This window comes from Lytechinus variegatus, chromosome 3, assembly GCF_018143015.1.
Source record: "Lytechinus variegatus isolate NC3 chromosome 3, Lvar_3.0, whole genome shotgun sequence".
In the NCBI taxonomy this organism is placed as follows: Eukaryota; Metazoa; Echinodermata; class Echinoidea; order Temnopleuroida; family Toxopneustidae; genus Lytechinus; species Lytechinus variegatus.
The window spans coordinates 44,518,332-44,541,770 of NC_054742.1; the positions used below are offsets into that span (position 1 = coordinate 44,518,332).

Here is a 23,439-nt window from a genome sequence, read left to right on the forward strand (position 1 = left end):
AATATTCTTTGCACACGTATTAAATCAAGAGATATTTCTGACATGAATGAGCTGATAAACTTAAACGAGTGAAACATTCTGTAAACATGTGATAATTCTACCCAATTCTCTTCTACATCATTTCATTGAACATTTACCCCCCCCCCCGAAAATAACCCCTGAGGAAATACAAACTCAATGTCATCTAACGTTGTCTCCGTCTTTCTTGCTCGCCTCTTGTATTATTTTCCTTAAAACTGACGGAGGTGGTTTGAATATTTCGGTTGCTGAAGATAACTATATTCCCAACTCTTGAAATTACCTTGTACTGTATTTTTTCTTGAATTCATTGGCCATCCTAACCTAACCCCCTAAACGTAGGACGCCTTTAATTTGCAGACCGCATAATTTATGTTTCTATTTTATTTTTTACATTGTCTCCTACTTTGAATCTCTCCGATTCGATATGTTCGATGCATTATGTTCAAATTATCAACTCACTTAAATAGTTGAAGAGATTTGGAGACAAGACATAGCCTTGCCAAACTCCCTATGGTTGTTGATATGAATCTGCTTTATCACATTGGCTCCTGAATCCAGACTTGATAAAAAAACATGAAATTTGGTTTAGACATCCATATTGCAAATCATTTTTGTGATTTAGAAACGCGTATGTGGATATGTTAAGTATCCTATGGAGGAGCCGTGGTGTAGTGGTTCTGACTCTCGCCTTGTAAACAGAGGGTCGTGTGTTCGAATCCCACCGCGGTCTGGCGTCCTTTGGCAAGGCGTTAATCCACACTTTGCCACTCTCGACCCAGGTGCTAAATGGGTACCCGGTAGGATGTGAAAGTCATTGTAGCTTGTCCAGTACTGTGTGCGCCTCACAGGCGACTGACTGGAATACTCCCCAGGGAGTGGAGGATGTGCACACATTGTGTGCGGGAATGACTGATTGAATCCGATGACCGGGGTAATAATATATCTGTACAGCGCTTAGACACGTCGTTCCGATGTATTAAGCGCTATACAGTGCGTCCCAGAATAAACGAAACCGAGATTTAGCGATCATTTATCATAACTTAAACATAAATAGAATAGACAAATGACCTACCAATTTAAAGCTTAGAATCTCCTCTTTCATCTGATATTACTAAGGTTATTTCTTATTCACGCATGAGCGAGCAAAAACAATTTGAAGAAAGGATACCAAAAACTCATTTGGCGGGGGTTATCTGGGTTTCAAAAAGAAAACCACATTTCTGAAAAGTTCATTATCTCCTCTTTAATTTGGTACCAAAATTACAAAAAATGGTCAAGAAATAAAAAAGTTCTGTTCATTTGAAATAAGGCTTGTATTTCCATAATTTCATCATTGTTCATGAGATAAACGTGTTTTCACCGGTTTCCCACAGAAGCTTTCGCATGGTGAACAAAAGATTTAATGCATGGCTGATCGTCAACAAAACAGAGTGTCGAGAGATTTTGAAAGCCATCCTGGAGAACCTCTTCATTTTATGAAATTATTGAAATTCAAGCCTTATTTCAAATGACCAGAACCTTGTTATTTCTTGACCATTTTCTGTAATTTAGGTATCAAATTAAAGAGGAGATATTGAACTTTTCAAAAATGTGGTTTTCTATTTGAAACCCAGATACCCCCCGCCAAATGAGTTTTTGATATCCTTTCTTCAAATTGCATTTTCTCACTCATGCGTGAATAAGAAATAATCTAAGTAATATCAGATGAGAGAGGAGATTCTAAGCTTTAAATTGGTAGGTCATTTGTCTATTTTATTTATGATTAAGTAATGATAAATGATCGCTAAATCTCGGTTTCATTTTTTCTGGGACGCACTGTATAAAGGTGGATTATTATTATTATTAAAACAATATTGAAACGCCATTATTCATTTCAAAGATATCTCACCATTTTGTTCGCAGTTGTTATTCTATATCCATTCTGTGGATCCACATCCTAACATACATATAAATTTACATACCCATGTTTGTTAACATATTTATAATAATACAAATACAATCCCATCTAAATATTGTAAGTATATTGTATATTTTCTGATGGAATGGATAAGCATTATTTTGAATTTGATTTAGATCATCGTTTGTACTTTTACTTCGATTATTATGATTTTGTTGAACGGAAATATATAAATCTAAATCTTTCAGCATTTCATTCAAATCGGTATGAAGGTAATGTAATTTCAGTGTTGAGTACTTTATATCGTCGTTAGTCACTCAAATGAAGCAACATCTATCTAATATACATGATATAAGACAAGTATTTCAATAATCGTATTTACATGCCTTCGTCTATAGCTTGTCACAATAAAGTGGTATATCTATTCTTCGTAATTTTCTCTTTAGATGGTGCCTTTACTCCATCTCATCGTAAACAATCCGTTCTATGATTTTTAAATCCTCATATAATCTTCGATGTATCATGGAGCTATCTAGCTATCTATCATGTATATATCTCTCTAGCTATCTTTTGTGCTTTTTTACGTTGTTTGGTGCCATTGGGGGACCGTTTCGTTATTCTCCCTCTCTTTATCTCTCTTGATATCCTCTCGTCCCAATCAATATTTTTCCCTGTATGAATGATGTCATGAACGACACTGAAGTAAAATGTTACAATTCGTAAGTTATCTGGAATGCATCATACACACATCCTTGATAAACAGCAAATAAATGCAATTGAATTATACGTTCGATATAATCATTCTTTTGTACCCTGGAGCATTATCATTTAGAAAAAAAATTATAGTATCAGTTTTGCAAAAAATCGATAAAACAGAATATACTTTATCTGGTTTGTTGTCATAATCTTAGGGCCAACACAAGGTAAGGAAATATAATCATATCACCACGATGGCGAACACAAGACTGATACGAGAGGTGTCGCTACATGATACAATCACTGATGGCAATAATGGATTGCCCACTTTTTCTAAATGCGATAGTACTTTTTTTTTACACGTGGCTACATTAAGAGATCCATTATCCATCACGACATAAAACGACACTCTTTAGCATGTTTAGCGATGTTTTGCGATTTTTACAAATGGCTACATTATTCTCATGTCTTTTTGCTCAAGACGGACTGATATAACGTCGAAATGTCAGAACGACTATGTGACGATAAGGTGTAAATGAAAGGAAAAGTCACGGTACAATGGCTAAATTCTTGAGGCAGAGAAGGGACTGCGATTAGTGTGGTCGATTGAAACAGAATTAAATGGCGATGTGGGATTTCAATGTGGAATTCGAGAAAATGTGTTGATCAGGTTCGGTTGAGATGATAAAGAGAAGACATATTATGTGAAGCGAACTTTCTTTTCTTTTTTTCAGACGGGGGCTTTGCAAAGGACAAACCTGGGAAACAGAGCAGTTTGTTCGTACAAGAACAATGATATATACCACTATCTTTGCTTTGCATGTTGTGGTATTCGGTTGTGACGTCTTTAAAGGTCAAGTCCACAGCAGAAAATTGTTGATTTGAATCGATAGAGAAAAATCAAACATAACGCTGCAAATTTCATCGAAATCGGATGTAAAATAAGAAGTTTTGACATTTTAAAATTTCGCTTATTTTTCACAATAGTTTAATGCACAACTAAGTGATATGCAAATGAGAGAATCGATGATGTCCATCACTCACTGTTTCTTTTAATGTTTTTTTTTTGTTTGAATAATACAATATTTCAGATTGACAATAAGGACCAACTTAACTTAACCATAAATTGCTAAAATAATTGTAATTCCACATGTTCAGGGAGAACAAAACTTTGTTTCACTTGACAAGGAGAATTGAAATTAGAATATTTCATATTTCATATAATGCAATACAAAAGAAATAGTGAGTGGGTTACGTCATCAGTCTGCAAATTTGCATACCGACCAGCAAGTTGTTTTGTGAAATTAAGCGAAACTTAAGTGTCATAACTTTCTTATTTTACATCTGAATTTAATGAAATTTTAAGTTTTATGCTTGTTGGATTTTTCTCCTTTTTTCAAATCAACTTTTTGTTTGGGTGGACTTTTCTTAAGCATTGCGAAGAAAGCAGCTAGATGATTTTATTAAAAGATGTTAGTGGAAACCTTTAGTTCTTTGTAACATAAATTCATCTCATTGAGTGTTCAAACCTAATGGTTTGTTCGAGGTGTTAGCAAATTCAGCAAACATTATAGAGGTGAGTAACCAAATACGGTGTGGGCCTGCTGAAATAACCAGTAAAAATCCCATTAAATTATTAAATTTATTATGCATACTGTTGTCCAAAAAGTGTGAGGAAAGGTGGACCTCGGGCGACTTGGGCAAATAACATGGTTGTTAGGAAATTGGTGTTTAATGTATAACATAATCCATATTCTAGGGCTTTTTGAAGGGTGGTATGTGTGTATGCTAGTGGTGGTGTTTAAGGGGTTGTGGGGGAGATGTTTGTATGAGTGTAAGGTGCGTGTGAATATCAAGTAAGGATGCACAGAGTTTCCTTTTTGAACGATGAAAGTTAATATGCATTATAATCAAATGTTTTCTGCCAGACAGCGGAAATTGTAATAACATTAATTATTACAAAGTTGCAGTCGTTCGAATACGCTCATAACTTACCCCTTCCTTTCGTCATGGCATGTTCCAGAATGTCTTTGGTGTCATCAAACTCCCAGCTTTTAATTTCCACGAAATCGAAACCTTCCTTGAAAAGTTGGGCATGATGATCCCTCAGACCTTCTGTGATAGCTCCCCAGTAGCCCTCCTCTGATTGGTTGATCCAGATGATCATGTGCCAGTTGAAATAGTACATAGCGGATTCCACAGCTCTTGCGAAGTGTTCGGCCAGCGACGATGTTCGCGTCAGAGTGTGAAATTTGTCCTTATCCCCCAGCATGAATCCAGGGGACATACCCGAAAGGACAGGTAAGTTCCAGGCGGAACACAGTATGGCCACGTTTTCCATGGCCGAGTTACAAGTCGGCCCCATGAAAGCGGCCACTTTTTTGGTGTGGTAGTACTTTGCAGCTAGCGAAGCCCCGAGCGATGGGTAAACATGCTCACACGTGTAGCTATAATGATGAAAAACGATGGTAAAATTCATATACTCGCCCCTTTTCACCATGGTATTAATGCGTTCGACGGCGATGTCGATCACAGGCACGATGGTGGTTTCAAAATAATTGCTGCTCAAACCCTCCACAAGTATCTCCATCCCCAAACTATCACCGACCGTGTTAAAGGCGTAGAGGAGTAGAATAGTTGTCAGAATAGGACAGACTTGCCCCATCTCTGCTCACATGTTCAAGCACATTCGGATTACACCTGTTAAAACGACTACCAAAACAAGAAACTGCATGGGGCCAAGATCACGACCAGCAGGTAAAACATGTCCGATCCCTAAGTGACGAATATCAGTCATTGCTAGGTATTTATACCCATTATTGACATCAAACCTTTCTCTTATTATCCACATGACTCATAGCAACTCTCTGGAAAGGAAAAGAGAGGGCTCGTACAGGTTGACAGTTCATGGGTTGTGATTGTCACCTCTGCGATAGAGAAAACGCTGGAATCTCTTTTTCCTTCTATAGTCATGATCATCATAGTACCCTTGGTGTAATCGGGCGATCACAATGGGTTACGCATAAATTTATGACTATCATAGAATAATCATGACAGTAATCTTTACGAAATTTACGGATGAATTGTCTTCCGGTATCTAATGAATTCACGACGTCTTATCCTGCGTCAAATTTCACACATCAGATCATCTAGCATATTAATGAGACCAAATAATGCGTTATCTAACTGCTCTCAATAAATTGCACATTCTTTCATTTTAATCCAAATGGGTGTTGAATGATTCTTACCTGCGGTTAATTAAATATTCCAAGAGCTAAGAGATTATAGTTTTAACAGCGAATAGTTTAATCGTTTAAAGATTAAGGTTTGAAGCTTCTGCACTTTAATAGCGACTGTCCATTATTTTGAACCCCAGGAAAAGAAACATAATGTATTTCGCTCTTAAAGTACGTAATTTTGATTTTGTAACCAAACTTTTTAGGTCTCAATATAAACTTAGGAATTATCAAGGCAAATTATAACTCAAAGTACACATGTCCCTTTCACTCCTCATCACAGATCGAGGGGTTATATGCATCGTCAAATGGAAATTGACTGGAGGAATCCCTTTATTAGTTAAAATTATCATTCCTTTAATTCCTACATGGGTAATACAATCAGATCTAAGCATAACCTGTCGAGTTCATTAGTTCCCGCCATTGAAATACGAAAGTACTTGAATAAATTGCCTTTCAGAATTTCGCTTCCAAATTCGCTATTCAAATTTGATTACGTTTTCACAAGTATGAAAAATAAAGCAAACAAAATGAAATCAATATATATTTCCATAGAGTGCGTAGCTATCAAATAAATCGAAAGAAGTGCACTGTAACAACTTTAAATGAAATTTCGATTCATTTTCCGCTGAATTTGTAGAAATATTAACGCAATTAAGAAATGTCCCTATGGTAATTTATTCCGATGCAACAAAACAAATGTGTAGAAGTAATGGAATGAGTTGAGTGAATTACGAATTCAACGGAGACATCCGTTGTCAAATGTTAGCATGCCATCATTACTCCAACAATCCAAGGAATATTTATTCTCCAATGACCATAGTCTCGACAGTAAAGTAGTAAAGTATTTCCGTTGGAAACCACTCAAATTTGTTTCAATGACAAGTTATTTTGCACGAGCAAGAACTTTATAAGGCAGACATGGCAAAAAACCCATCGCACCTGCCAAGTTAAATCTGAACGAAATCGCGAGGCATGTAGGATATCTGAAAAATAATGTTTCACCTTTAGAGCTCCTTGCTTCGATCAGTAATTGGTCTCTGGTGTTACTGGATTTACAGGCCTAATGTGACCAATGGGAAATAATGAAACACATCCTAACCTGCGTACTCCTTGTACCACTATCCGAGAGGTTGAGATGAATTTGTACTGTTATATATATTCTGATTTCCGTTCGCAGTCGATGCTCTTCAGTCTTCATACCCTGACAGCGATATTTGTCATGATGGGTGCGCGCGTGCGCCCATTCATGAAGCGCGGTCGGATGTCGGTATTTAATTGATATTTTATTTTCAAAATAATTTTTTTTTTTGGGGGGGATAGATGTATTTGCACACCTTCTGTAAGTATTTTTTTAACTGTGTTGAAAAATGTAATGTTCTGCATTACCTTGTAATGTATTAATTCATACAGCACCTAACACATTCGTATGAAAACGAATGTTTGGAAATGGCTGTTCGCCCGTTTATCTGGGACTGGTAGAGGTGGTTGAAACTTAGACTGTTATGGTGGCTCAGTGGAAGGGCACCAACATCAGAAACGGGAGGTCGACTCATGTCGTGGGTTTGATACCCGGCTGAGTGATGACTTTAAAGGGGAATCCAGTCTTGGCCATAAAATGATGAAGTGTTTCATCAACTTGTCTGATTTTTCTTTTTCTTATAAAAACAAATTTTTATTTGGGTTGGATTCCCCTTTAAATGGGACCTTCTGCCTTCCTGTCAGGCGCTCTATACCAATAGCAGGGCCCAATGGATGAACAGCTTACAGGTGAAGTGGCTACACTGATAGGTAAAAACTAATTTTGTTATTATTGTCATCATTATTATTCTGACTGCTTAGGAAACGTTATTTTTTTCTGAAAGCTATCTAAGGATCGACGAGTCGGTCATTCTGAGAGAATATTAAGATGTCACGATGACTTCAAACTCTCTTCGAGGGCGTTTCTGACTCTCGCCTTGTAATTATAGAATGACTTGTTCTCGAAAACAGCTGCGGCATATCGTCATTTAGCACTCCACCCAGGTGCTCCCGAAAGCATGAGAAAGTGTGGGTTTGAAGAAAAAAAATACATTTTTTAAACACAACCAGCAGAAACTGTTAGAAATGACACCCTGTCACCCTCTCCCCTAAACAAATCACTTATCTGTTGTTTTTTTTTTAATTACAACACCGTTTTTTTTATAGATTGATTTCGTTTTCGGAATAACGAACCTTTATGAAATTAAGAAACAGCATTTATTATGCGCCATCTATCTAGTTAACTATTCTTAGGCGCAGAGGGATGGTGGAGGATTGCAGAAAAGATGTTTACTTGTATGGTTGTATATGGTCAGATAAAATTACATTAAGTTTATTCAACAAAAGTAAGAAGAAAACAAAGGATTTTAGATACTTTTTAAATGCTTCAAACGATTCAATTGTTCGGATCCTCAGAGGAAGAGCATTCAAAAGAGATGCAGCTGAAGAGGCAAAGGCCTTTTTACCTATATGACCAGGGTATTTTGTTCTCTTTACATTAAGTTGTTTGTTAGTGGAGGAACGGATATTTCTTGCTGGAGTGTAGATGAGGTCTTGATAGGGGACTGACCATGCAATGCTTTCCATGCGTGGAGTAAGATTTTTAATTCTATTCATTTAGTTACCGGTAACCTTCGGCCTAACGAACCTTATTTAGTTTTCGGCCTAACGAACCTTATTTCGTTTTTGGACTAAGGTACCTCAGGATTAACGAACCTAATTTCGTTCTCGGACTAACGGATTTTCGGAATAACAAACCCTATTTCGCTTTCGGATTAACAAACCTTCGGCATACCGAACCATCGGAAACGAACCTTCGGAATTACGAATGTAACCCTCGAAAAAAAAACAGTTCACAAGATCGAGACCACCGCTCCTCTTGCCTCTTCATGCTTGTAGTTGTTATGCTCTAAATACTTTCATTTCATTCTTCATTTTCATATACTGAACATGCTAAATCTATATTTATTCCATTAACTTCTTTTATCATTTCTGAACCATTATTTATAATCCTTTTGTCAGCAAAATTCCGTTACTTTTCCCCGTCATTTTCGTTCTCTAGCTGTTGCTATGTACATGGGTGTCGATCGGTATTCTTGGTTGAGGGGATGATTGACACAAATGTACTTGTGGATGGGGATCTTTCAACATTACCCCCACTAAAATCACAAGTTAGGACAATTGGGAGTGGTTGATATGCATGGTGTTCTTGGAAATTCCTTCATTGTTGCAGTGTACTGTACTCGTATATTTTTTTGAAAATTCAATTTGTGTTACAAGTAAGCCTATTCTAAACTCATACGACAGAAAAGACGACAAAAATTGTCTGGACCATGTACAAAGTGATCTGTTTATTGAGCATGATCTATACAACTTCTCTCTTAAATCTAACCACACTGGCATACCTTTTTTCTTCTTAATGCATGATGACAAAATGCAGATTCGGACAAATGACACGAATGACACGAATGACAAAATGTGTGGCTTCTCGTGCGCCATCGGGCTTACCGTCATTTCTTAGACGATTTTAACCCTGGATTTTAACATGTTTTAAATGCTTTGTAAGTGCATGAATAAAAAACAAACGATTATAATTCACTTATACTAGCTGTTTCTTTTTTTTCTTGCAGGGGACTTTCAGATTCCTTTTTCATTTCTTTTTTGCTTTCTTGCTTGGGGTTGCTTGAAAGAAGTTTGTTATTTTGGAATACTTTTTGCGCTTTGCATCCATTTATAGCCTCAGATATGTCCGCGATAAAATCAGGATAAGTTGCTCAAGAGCTTTTACATGTTTTATGACCAGCACATTTTGTTAGATATGCGCAGAGATATTCTTGATGGCTTGTTAATTCGCGCATTGGAATTTGGTGACAATAACTTTTTATGACAGCGATGCCCGGCGATTAATACCTTGGTCACATTTGTTCTACGGCGGCCGTACGGCGAGTCGAAAACAGCCGTTTAAACATTGTTTGTACCAACTACATAGGTGGTTTGAATTAAAATTAATAAAACGGCTGTTTTCGACTCGCCGTACGGCCGCCGTAGAGCAAATTTGACCAAGGTATTACTTATTTTACATAACAAAAATGAAAAAAAAAATCGCTTTATAATACTTTGTTTTTACCCCATTTCACTTATTGTTTATGCTTTGGGGGAATGGATTCAAAACACATTTACATAGATTATTTCTTATTCAAAAAAGGTTTATCAGAACAGTTTGTAATGCACATTTAAATAGTCACACAAACAAGTTCTTCTGATTTTAAAATGTTAAAAAATCTGTGACTTGGCTCTTATATATTTATGTACAATTACCATTCAAATCTCTTGCCAAATATTTTTAATAATCTCTTCAACACAAATGCCTCTTTCCATTCATACTTTACGCGTCATTCAGCAAATCTTCACCAATATCTTCCAAAAACTAAATTACCCAAAATTATCTATGTTGTAGAGGAATTAAGCTGTGGAATGATTTAAACAATGATAATAAACAAAGTGAAACCCTAATTAAGTGTTTAAAAACTTTTGAAAGTTTAATTTTTCGCTCAGTATTAAAACTCCTGCCAATATATGGCACACTGTAGGTCACTATGATTCATAATTATTACTTCTAGTTTGCTTGTTTGTTTGTTTATTTCCCCTATATTGGCCCATTTTTTCTTTATAAATAATTGAATTGAATTATTTATTGTATTTCAATGTTATTTGTTGTTCACTCTTTATGTATGTGTTATATTAATTTGTATTTAATTGTATCATGGTAGTGCCCCACCCACAAGTTTTTTTTTAAATGAAAACTTCTAGGGGCTCCCATTCCATGTTTTTGCCTAATTTGTATATACCTGTATTTTTATGATTGATTGATTTAAATAAATTTTGAATTGAATTTGAATTTGAATTGAAGTGATATTCAAAAGGGTTGTAGATTAAATGGGACAAACATCATGCACTAGTCTTGGATGTGGGGAGGGGTAAATCTGAGAAAAATTATTTGTACTTTTTCAAGATTTACCCCTCTTTACGTCCATGGGGTTTTCCCCGTTTATCTTGCCACCCTTTTACTCCCGTTCATTTTCCCATCCTTTTGAATTAATTGATTTATTAAAATTAATTTATTCACCACTGGTGGGATGGAGCACCCTATCAACAAAAGTTGTTTTTCGTCGGGGTCCTTTTATGTTTAAAAATGTGTTAAAAAAAGCATATACATTAACATTTCATTCTTTTTCATCTTGAACCTCCACCCATCCTGGAAAAGAATGTTTTTATTTAATAACAATACACGCAAATTGTGAGGGAAACAAACTGATTGATGGCATACTATAATCATTACTATAATCATCATGATCAAACTTTTTATTTTTTCATCATCATTATTATAATTTTTCTACCCTAAATTATTGGGGGATGATAATACAGGCCACCCCCATCCCCATTTGAAATATTGGGGGATATATATCCCCACCCCCCGTGATCGACACCCATGGCTATGTAGACCCTATTTTGACAAGCTGAAAGTGTGCTTGGTAGTTGTCAAGAGAAAAACATTTGCTTTAAAAACTGGTAATATTGTGATGTGCATATTACATTTCCTGTTTCAATTTGCTTTGCAAAAAGGCAATGGACAGTCGAGATATGGCGGGAAAAATAGGCAAGAACATACGTCTATACATCTCAATGTCATTTCCTTGCGCATCTCATATCTATCATCGTGTTGTTATACTCATAAGAGAAACTGCTGGTATATGAACATCCCATGTGGTGCGTTCGATGACTGCTTTTGGCACAGAATCAATTTTTTTCCGAGCGAATGATTGACAAAGATTTTCCACTTAGAAAACACTATATTGCTGAGCGAAACGACGGAAATGTGGACACTTGAAATAGAATAAAAAGAGTGTATGATTACCCCCGAAGGTCAATTCATATTATCAGGTGAATGTTTCATTAAACTGTTCGCATGATAAGAGGGACTTAGGAGAATGAAACCTCTGGAATAAGATAGCTTGTGTGAAAACAGAAAAATCAAAGAAACAGATCAACGAAAGATTGAAAAAAATCGGACAAATAATGATAAAGTTATGAGCATTTGAATATTGCGATCACTAATGCTATGGAGATCCTCAAATTGGCAATGCGACAAAGATGTGTGATGTCACTTGTGAAAAACTCTCCCCATTACTTTAGTATATATTTCGCTTAAACTGCCTCTTTTTCACATCTATCAGAGCATATATATTCTTTCTATAGGAGGGTATGTAATACAGATTTTTAAAGAATACATCATGGATAAAGAGTTTGTATCACCATAAGAAAAGAAAAAAAGAGAGACATTTCAGGGGTATTTTATAGAAAATCAAAGGGAAAGTTTTTCACATGTGACATCACACATCCTTGTTGCATTGCCCATGGGAGGATTTCCATAGCATTAGTGATTGCAATATTCAAATGCTCATCACTTTCTAATTATTTGTCCGATTTTTCTCAAACTTTGTATGTTCTTATTCTTGATTTTTCTGTTTCGACACAAGCCTACTTGTTCCAAGTGTTTCATTCCCCTTTAAGAATGACCCTTTTGAATAATCACCAATGAACAATGAATGATAAATATCATTTACCATTAGGATCACCAGTCGTTCTTAACTTACGAACATCTTTATGAAACGGCCATCTGTTTCACCCGTTTGAATGTATAAGCCGGGATATTAGGCATATGAAAACACACTAAACCCGGTATAAGATGTATTCCTTAGTTTTTGTTTGATTGCATTTAGCAGCTTGTTTAACTTTTTTTTATTTATTTTTTTTGGGGGGTCATATCACACAAGTTTTCTTTTTTTGGAGGCAATTTTTTTTTCAGGCTTGTAGATTATCATGTTTGTTAATTATCTTACTACCGATTAACCCCAATCTTCACTGTTATTCCCACTGTATTTCTTTTAATGCTTGATCCGTTACAATAATTTGCATGTTTTCCCCAATCTACGTTTCTTATTTTTCTTTATTATATACATATATATTTTGCTTATTTATTATTATTTATTTATTTTTTAACCTATTTTTTGCTTGTTTCATTCGGTATACGCTTTAATATTCACTTGCTATTTGTCTAATGATGTTGTATCCCCTATTCATTTACTGCATATGCTTATATTTTCTTGCATAGCTTCCCATTGCATGTTAATTTCATAATTGATATTCTATCGCATATCTTTATATATATTGCAGATATTCGCCTTTGTTCTGTATTCGCTTGTATTATTCGTATTTGTACATGCTTGCTTTCCCATTTTGTTGTTCATTTTTTACCTTTTCTCTTTTTGACAAACTCGGATCCTTTTTCTATTTTTTAGTAGATGTTAATTGCTTATTATTTTATTCCTTGTAAGCGTAATTCAGTTCATTTATTTTCAAGCTGGAGCACCGCATGATACACCTCTAAAGATGAGAGATACTATTTCTGTTTTCGTTTGTTACTTTTTTCTAAATGAGAGTATTTCATGTTTGTTCAGTGTTGTGTTTGTATCTGTCTTCTTGCCTGACTATCTCCATTTTTCCTTTCTTCAGATGCTTGCTGAGATGCTGCTTAAGTGCTGGATTATTCCATCTTCCTCACAATTTATTCATGTTTTATGCTTCTCCTGTTTTGATAAATTTTTAAATGGCTGATACAAATAACTCATCTTTAAATTTTTATGATAATGATTCATCTGATAGAGAATCCAGTGACATTGATACCTCTTCTGCCTCATATGATAATAATTTTGCAGATAACCTTAATCTATCATCTGAGGAGTTAAATTATGCCAATGATTCTAATCAATGTTCACTTCCAATTCCCTCCTCGAAATATATTACTCAATTACAATTAAAAGAAGTAACAAAAGCATTTTCTAAAAACTCATTTTCCTTACTGCATATGAATATCAGAAGCATAAGTAAACATTTTGAAGACCTTCAGATTCTTTTAGACAACCAAAATAAACATTCTTTTTCAGTTATTGGCTTGACCGAAACTTGGCTTTACACTGACACAAATTTACCTTATGCAATAGATGGATATGATTTCATTGTTAATAACAGATCAAAAAAGTTGGGTGGGGGCGTAGCACTTTATCTTTCCATTAATTTTGAATTCACTGTCCTAAACGAACTTAATTTTATGAATGAGTTTATTGAGTCACTATTTATTGAAATTTCTATTCCTCATAGCAAAAATATAATAGTTGGAATTATTTATAGACCCCCAAATTCAAATAATAATGATTTCTTTCAATTTATAACATCTATTCTGAGTAATGCGAATTTTGTCAACAAAGATGTATTTGTAATGGGCGATTTTAATATCGATCTATTAAAACATGCTAACAACAATTTCTCACATGAGTTTCTTGAAACACTTTACTCAGCCTCGTTCTTGCCATTAATTTCTAAACCTACGCGTGTTAGTAATCACTCAGCCACTCTCCTTGACAATATTTTATGTAACTCATTACCACCCCCAGAATCCTTAATAGTCCTTTCTGATATTACTGATCATTATCCAATTATGTCATTTTTCAATCTTAAATGTTCCTTAAATAAAGTATATCCCCTACCAGCTAGACGTAGGGCCACCCCAGAAAAATTAGCTAGTCTTGGTGTTAGTTTAGATAGAGTTGACTGGTCTAGCGTTTATAACACTGACGATGTTGATTTATCTTTAGGCAATTTTTTAAGTATATTTAAAAAACATCTAGATGATCATATTCCTAAAAAGAATGATAATCGAGTTAATTATAAAACATCACCCAGACTTCCCTGGATTTCTAACTCCCTCTTGCGCTCAATTAATAAAAAAAACCGACTGTACTATAAATTCAAATTGAAGAAGAATGAACATTCAAAAACTAAGTATACTTCTTATAAAAATACATTAATAAAAGTCTTGCGTGCAGAAAAAAAGAAATATTACTCGATTCAATTAGAACAATATAAACATGATATGAAAAACACATGGAAAGTTATTAAGCAAGCTTTGAATATTTCAAAAAAGAAATCAAATATTACTAAAATAAGATTTAATAATCGGAATATAGAAGATCCCACAGAAATCGCCAATGTTTTGAATTCTTACTTTTCTACGATAGGGGAAAATTTGGCACAAAAAATTCCACAATCCAATAAGCATTTTTCTAAATTCCTGGGACAACCTAATGCCAATTCCATTTTCTTCTATCCGACTACTATTTATGAAGTGACCGATATTGTTTCCTCCTTAAATAATAAACACAGTGCTGGTCATGATGACATAAGTAATTTTATATTAAAAGGAACCATATCGTCTATTGTTGAGCCCTTGACACATATATTAAACAAATCTATATTAAGTGGTATTTTTCCTAAACAAATGAAAATTGCGAAAGTTATTCCCTTATTTAAAAAGGGAGACGAGCTTGATGCTGGTAATTACCGTCCTATATCCTTACTCTCTTCTCTTTCTAAGATTTTAGAGAGATTAATTTTTATTAGAACAACTAAATTTCTTAAAATCAATAATATATTCACTAACTTCCAATTTGGTTTTAGACAAAAACATAGCACTATCCACGCTCTTTTAAATTTTGTGCATAAAGTAGCCCATTCTTTAGATGATCATTCGCATCTAATTGGTATATTCCTGGACTTCTCCAAGGCATTTGACACTATTAACCACGACATTTTACTTTACAAGCTTTCTCATTATGGAATACGTGGAATTGCCTTGGAGTGGCTCAGGAATTACCTTAAAAATAGAAAACAATATGTTTATTTAAATAATCACATCTCTGATCAACATGACATTAATTGTGGTGTCCCACAAGGTAGTATATTAGGGCCTCTTTTATTCATTATTTACATTAACGATTTTCATAGATCATCTGACATTCTTTCTTTCATTCTTTTTGCAGATGATTCCAATGTATTTTTTGCTCACAAAAACCCTCAAACTCTAGTTCAGATCATGAATTTAGAACTGCTAAATTTGACTCAATGGATACGCGCCAATAAACTATCTCTTAATTTAAACAAAACCAAATATATGATATTTAGTAATTCTATTGAATCTTTACCTTCTGACATTATCTTTGATGATACACCTTTACAATGTGTTTCCCAAATTAAATTTTTAGGAATTATAGTTGATAATAAACTTTCTTGGAAACCCCACGTTCTTCATGTGAGCAAAATATTATCTCGTAATATTGGTATAATTAATAAGTTAAAACACTATTTTCCTCAGGTCACATTACTCATGTTATATTCCTCCTTAATTTTACCGTACCTTAATTATGGAATATTAGCATGGGGAAATACCCATAATTCTTTATTGGACAAAATATTAATTTTACAAAAGAAAACACTCCGAATTATATGTAATGCACCAGTTCGTTCTCATACAGATCAATTGTTCCTGGAACATAAAATCATGAAAATAAAAAATTTATATTTATTTCAATTAGGTCAATTCATGTATAGATACAAAAATAATTCGTTGCCACGCATATTTGACTCTATGTTTCACCAAAACCAATCCCTCCATAACTATCCCACCAGGCAGTCAAATGAATATCACTTGCCCCTCCTCAGAACGCATCTAGCACAAAATACTTATTTATATACAGGTCCAAGATTTTGGAACTCCCTTGGCGATGAGATTAAAGATGCCCGTTCTTTACTGTCCTTTAAAAACAAATTAAAATTTATGCTCCTCATTTCCTAATGAATTATATTCACTGTTTAAACTAAAATTTTGTATCATTTTTTGCTAATCTATGTTTATACAGAACATAAAGCCTTATTATTTTTATTTTTTTCCAGTTAGACATAAAATTTGAAAGTTATAGCTTGTCTATACATTATATTGTACCTTTTATATTGTATGTGTGTATGTGTGTGTGTGTGTGTGTGTGTGTGCGTGTGTAATGGTGTATTTGTATATGTGTGTATGGAGGGGTGTGTGTGTGTATGTTTATGTGTAATGTGTATATGTATGCGTGTATGTATTTGTGTGTATGTGTGTGTATATATGTATATATATATATGTGTGTGTGTGTGTTTGCGTGTATTGATGTGTATGTATGTGTAGACATAATATAATTATATGCGGCAAATTAGCTTTGCATCCCTCTCCCTATCTCTATTTCTTTCTATATTCTAGGCAGTTGTTATCGTACATGTACTATTGTCCACCTCATGTTCATGTGTTGTGTTGTTTCGTGTTATTTACTATTATTACTTGCCTTTTCGTTATCTTCATGTATTACTTTATGTATATTTCTATATTCCTTGTATCTATTTTTTGAGGGGTCCACATTATACAAGCTTTGCTTTTCAGTGGACCCCTCCATTCTTCTTATATATAATTGCATTGATTCAATTATATCTAATGATATTGATTATATTGATTTAATTTGCCATGTATGTTAATTTATATTTATATTACCTTCAAATATGTATTTTTTTCTTCCAATATTGAATTTTGTTCATGCTATTGTTTATTTAAATTGAATCAATCTATCTTGTACTTATTTGTATCATTTTGAAGAATGAAAATAAATTTGAATTGAATTGAATTGAATTGAATCATGAACACTAAGATTTGAGCGCCAAACGGAAGACTCCGAGGCCGGTACCTGGAGCTGCTCTTTACATACTGGCTAAGAATAAGTGCTGGATGATGATCTACATGATCTAGGTCACATGATTCTATCTTATGTGACCTGATAATCTTTAGTACAACTGCTTGGAAAACTGGTGTAATCAATGTTATTGATTTTTAAAAGAAGTCAATTCACGCCCAAAATTCTATGAATGAGCCGAACAATATTCCACAAAAAAATGTACAACAGACACTAAATTAAGGCAAAACGTATTTGGCAAAGCAAGAAATATAATCTTACATACATAATTGTGTCAAAACGCATATTGGTGCAAACAGACATTTTCACAATCACATTGCGTTTCTGCCTAGAGTACGCTGCAGCTGTATATTTCGTGGCAATGTAAGTTAAACCATAGAGCTATCTCTAATAGCTCTATGGTTAAACAATAACTTTTTGGAGGGGAATTGGTGAAGATCATCGAATATAATATACTGTACATGATATACATATGAGCATTATAGACCTATCGTCCGCAAGCGGTATTGAGAATTTTTATTCTCGAAATTTAAAGTCGTAAAACTTGCTTTTTGGCATATTTTGGCGTTGATTACATCTATGACTTTATAGGGGTAGTGTTTTAAATATGTATTTAAAAGTTTTCCCCTAAAGTTTGTTGAAGAAAGTGTGATTTTCTCACAAATTGCCCTTTTTATCGCTTGAAGAGATTATAAACATAGAGTCATGTTATCACGGAACATTATGTGCTGCGTTATAACCCTAATAAGACTGGGGAAAGATGCATCACCCCCCCCTCCCCCATCGACTTTTTACGTGATGAATCGGCAGCGAGAAAATTTCGACGGCGTCGATGGCTATCATTTTATGTTAAAGTCTCGCGCAACATTTGAGACCAAATTTGTGACCAACGGGTATACGCGGTTCCGAAATTACGCAACATTTCCTTAGTGCAAGCAGACCCATAATTGCACAAAATGTGAGTTCATGTATAAATCCAATGCAAATTGTGTTCTTTACACTGTAAAAAATATTGGGTAATTTGTTTTGCCACCACGAGGGTAATTTATGTGTCCAGTCAAATGGGGCAGTATTTTACCCAATGCGGGAAGCAATTATTTAAGGTTAAAAAATAAACAGCAAATTACTTTAGAATGGACAAAAGTTTCATCACACTGGATAAATAAAAATGCCCAAAAGAAATGCCCAATGTTGGTTAGACACAATATAATTAACCTCATGGAGCACTTTCATCCAATATTTTTAGAGTGTACTATCTATACACTAAATTCACTTGTATTAAAGTGTAAATTCCCCGTCAGGAACGAAAATTCCAAATTCTTAGTTGTGAAAGTGACAAAATACAACAGGAGTGTGTATGTTGTCATTGATTTTTTGTTTACTTTTAGGGGGCTCATGGGTGCAAACAATATGGGGGGTATATCCCCTCTGCCCCCTCCCCGGCGCCTGTGGACAAGAGGTTACAAAATTTAGAAATGAAAAACATAGAATCGTAATATCTAAATCAATGATCCATACATGCACATCAACCCTAGTTTAGTTAGATCATAGAGCTATGGTTAGATTAGGTGTAGTGTAGATGACTGTTCTATATTTTGATAAAGTTATTTACAATGAAAGGTGAGACCCGAACTATCGTCATCGAAACTTAAGCTATTGTAATATCACCATCACACATACGGTTCATGCCATTTCGATTTATTCGTATCAGTATTTGTAATTCAAACACCGAAGTCAATCATTCATTCAGTTCGATGTTCGTGTAAAGATCATTCTGCCAGAATTTCTTTAGGATGTCTGAAAGTACCGAATGAAACAAACTGCCTACAGATGGCGCAATGCTATTTCTTTACCAAATCGACGATGGACCTCTCTATTTTTTTTTCAGTCCTTCTGAACAATTTGTCTCACCTGATTCATTAGGGCACACATGAGTATTACAGACCCCCATTCACTCACGTGTTATACCATAGCTCATCAAAAAATCATTAAAAATCAATCCCTCGATAGATTTTGCTTTAATTCACTGACATTAGTCACAATTAACAGTACATTAAGACTTGATATGTTAATCAGGTACTTGACCAGCTCAATCAAAAGTTAAATGGCCTGAAATAAGACTAACCATAATTTCGGCCAACTGGGCGTTGTGGCGTGCGCCTGTAATCCAAGCTGTGGGGAAGTTACAAATTGATGCAGAGGTTCGAGCCCTGGTCACGTCTTTCGGATGGTGACGTTAAAGGTCGGTCCCAGACGTAAATAATCATATCTGATTGATACACGTCTGACAAAACTCAAATACACACACACACACACACACACAGTTCATCGCCAGAAAAACCAGAACTGCATTGTGGGTAATAATGATTAAAATGAAATACAAAAATGCAGTCTAGCCTTCCCAAACGCCTTGATTATGAAAGAGTATGATAGCATTATGTCTATCGTTTTTCTTTTCATATACAAACATTTGATCTATTTTTAATGAATTATTTTAATCAATAAAGTCATGTGATCTTTACTTACGCCTGTCCGGCATGCTTTGCGCGCGGTTGAATTACTCTCATGTGATTCATTAGGTGAATGTATGGACCCCAATAAAAAATGGCCGCCATCTTGGATGTTTCAAAATGGACGCCGTGAGAGGGGTTTTAGGCAATATATCGGCTTCTAAATAACCTAGAATCATAATTTTGCACCTAAACCAGCATTTTTGAGTCAAGGAATCTACTGGTATCAAAATAATTATCCCTCTCTGAGAGAAAACAGCATTTTGATTCATTTTGCTGTCTTTTTCTACGAATTACCAGACTCAAACTTAAATGTTAAACAATGTGTTGCAAATTATGTGACCCAAACTTTAATTTTCAACAAGGGTAATCTTACACCAGGATGTCATAAACGTTTTCATTTATTATTCTAGCATGTTTTTCTGTTCATATTATCAAGTTCAATGGTCAGTTAGGGTAAATGACCTATATGACCATGTCCTGGTATCAAATCTTACTTAGGTTACTTTTTTTAATACCATCATAACCTGAAAGGTATTGGATTTATTTCATGAAACTTAGAAATGAAATATCAATTTCGTTGAACATCTTGTATAAACTCAGTTTACATGACCAAAGTCAGAGGTAATTAAGAATCGATGAAATTCGACCATGTTGGGGGCATCAACATTAAAATCTTAACCCAAGTTAAGTTTTTGAAATGTTATTGATTTTGAAGTATCCTGGACATAAGGATATTGTATCAGTAATCTACATTTTTTTTAATTAACATGAGAGTTGATATAGGCCTACTAAAAATGTGTTTCTAAAACATTCTCTATGTTACAAAATGTTTTCTTTAAAAAATGCAATGACTTTAACTTTTGTTTGATCATGATTTTAGTGAAATCTAGATTAATTTACTGAATTTTAGCCCAAAATGAATTACAGCAAATATTAACTCCTGATTATTCAAGCATAGACATATATCACACATTAGTAATCAGTGAAGATACTCTTTTAGGATTATTCATTATTATTTTTCTTTGAAATAAAGTTGACGATTTTAGAGGTAGCTTGTATTGACAGGTATATCAATATCATAATATATGAGGAAATGGGCCATATATATTATATGCCAAAACATTAATTCTTATCCAAGCTAATTGATCTGAATTCACCTTAGACCTTGGCCCATGCAGTACCCCCAAATTCTATATCTAATTGTTGATATCTGTTAATTACTACAACCAAGCTTACCATAATAAAAACTTACAAGTTTGACATTATCTTGAAAACTTTAAATCCTAAATTTTTGTTAAGTTTCTGACCTTTGCCTAGATTCTTTTGTTGCAAAAGAAAGCAATTCGCATTTGTGCTGGAGTTGGTTACCGTGATCATACACGCCCTCTCTTTATAAAGCTGCAATGTCTTACTGTTGATGATGTCCATTTTTTTCAAACTTCCCTTTTTATGCATCGGTTTAATGCCAAAATGTTACCTACCTGCTTTTCCAATATGTTTCAACAAAATAATACTATCCATACCTACCACACAAGACAAGCATCTAATGCATTTGTATAACCTTCGCACACTGTTGGCTCACAAATCTGTCAGACATTATGGACCTGATGTTTGGAATTCGATACCTACTAGTATTAGGAATATATTATCAGTGCATTCCTTAAAAAATGCGGTAAAATGCATACTTGTCTCTAAGATGTCATTTTTTTAGCAAGACACATTTTGTTGTACTGTACACTTTAAACTTAAGGATTGATATAATTTCAAGTATTATTACGCCTCACGCACTCCTTGTAAATAGTTGCGGAACATAAATTTGTTTATTTAGTTTTCTTTGTTTTTCTTTTCTTTTTCTTTCCCTTCTTTGAGTAATCATTAGTTTTGACTTTTCAGTATTGTTTTTATATTTATGTATGCATGTCATGTATCCAAAGGTCTGACAACAGCTCAAGCATCTGCTTATTTTGTCATACCACTGCATGTCTGCAACGTTGTTATAATCAGTTATGTTAATGTTATGTTAATCATCATAATTATACATTATTATTATGTAAAATTCAATGTAATCAATTTTGTGATAGTTACACTATGTACATTATCATGACATGCAGAAACAAATAAATAAATAAAAATAAATAGAGACCTGAAAGTTCATTAATCAATTTGCAATTATATTTAAGTGCTTTGTAATGGGGACATCATTCCATTGGCTAACTTTTGATGTTAATGTCACAATGTTGTCTTAGTCCGCTGACCCTAAGTGATAGTTGACATTGATCATGATCTAAAACTCAGAGGAGAATAAGTGAAATGTGATTGTAATTTTTTTACGGTTCATGATCGCTGAATACATTTAGCGCTTTTTGCCTGAGGATACAAAGCGCTTTAAGTGTTCAGTGTTAATACCACAGTCCACATTATTGGTCAAAGTTCATTGACCATAAATCCTTTAACCTTGATCATGCATGTGACCTCGAACACAAGGCAACTGATGATGCTTGATTACTATCATTCACATTTATCATACACCAGATAATGTAATTGTAATTGTAAAGTTAACCTTGGTTAAGATTTGTCAATGTTGATACCACAACATAATCAAAGTTCATGGACCCTTATGACCTATGAGGCTATATGACCTTGAGTATGTTAACTGAAACTCATGTCAAGACGACCAGTGATAATTGATTACCCTATTGTCCAAGTTACATGAAATTGACCTTGACTGACCATTTGACCGTGATCATGTTTTGAAGTACATGTTAATGATTAATGGAAAGATTTACGACATCCTGGTGTAACATTAACCTTTCTGAAAAGTAAAGTTTGGGTCATATGATTTGCAACACATAATGACATTTAACGTAAGTTTAAATCTGGTAATTCTCAGAAAAGACAGAAAATTGAATTAAAGTGATAAGTTCTCAAAAATAGAAGCCGAGATATTGCCAAAAACCCCTTTCACGACGGCCATATTGAAAACTCAACGATGTAGACCATATATAGGGGTCGGTGGAAATGAAAACATTGTTTTTCTGATAGCTCATACCATTACGTTTCCAAAAATGGAAAGTTTTCAGTTTCTCCAAAAACATCCGGCCAAATTACACAAACCTACTTCATAATTGAGCCAGTCCTGTGTAAAGTTTCATCGATTCATCTTCTAAATATTCTATCTAAAGAGCAATTACTGTCCCACGAAATGAAATATCTATGACAATCATCATGCTCTGTTTTAAAATGACTCTGAAGATATTGTAAATTTTATAGCCCGTGCATGTTCCGATAGTATCCTTCTCTCCTCCTCATCGTCTCCCCACTCCCCCCTCTCTCTCTTCCCCCATACCCCTCTCTCTCTTTCCACCAAGAACCAATGGTAATTATGCGTG

At 34.4% G+C, this 23,439-nt stretch overlaps 1 protein-coding gene across 1 annotated transcript in view; it reads right to left on the minus strand.

Annotated features, from left to right (window-relative positions):
- LOC121412035 (atrial natriuretic peptide receptor 3-like) overlaps nucleotides 1–6,947 on the minus strand; it is a 30,628-nt gene extending 23,681 nt beyond the window's left edge. The window contains exon 1 of the mRNA XM_041604946.1: nucleotides 4,610–6,947. Within this exon, the coding sequence (XP_041460880.1) occupies nucleotides 4,610–5,279 (670 nt within the window). The 5' untranslated portion in view covers nucleotides 5,280–6,947. The remainder of the gene's footprint in view (nucleotides 1–4,609) is intronic.
- Nucleotides 6,948–23,439: the final 16,492 nt, after the last annotated feature.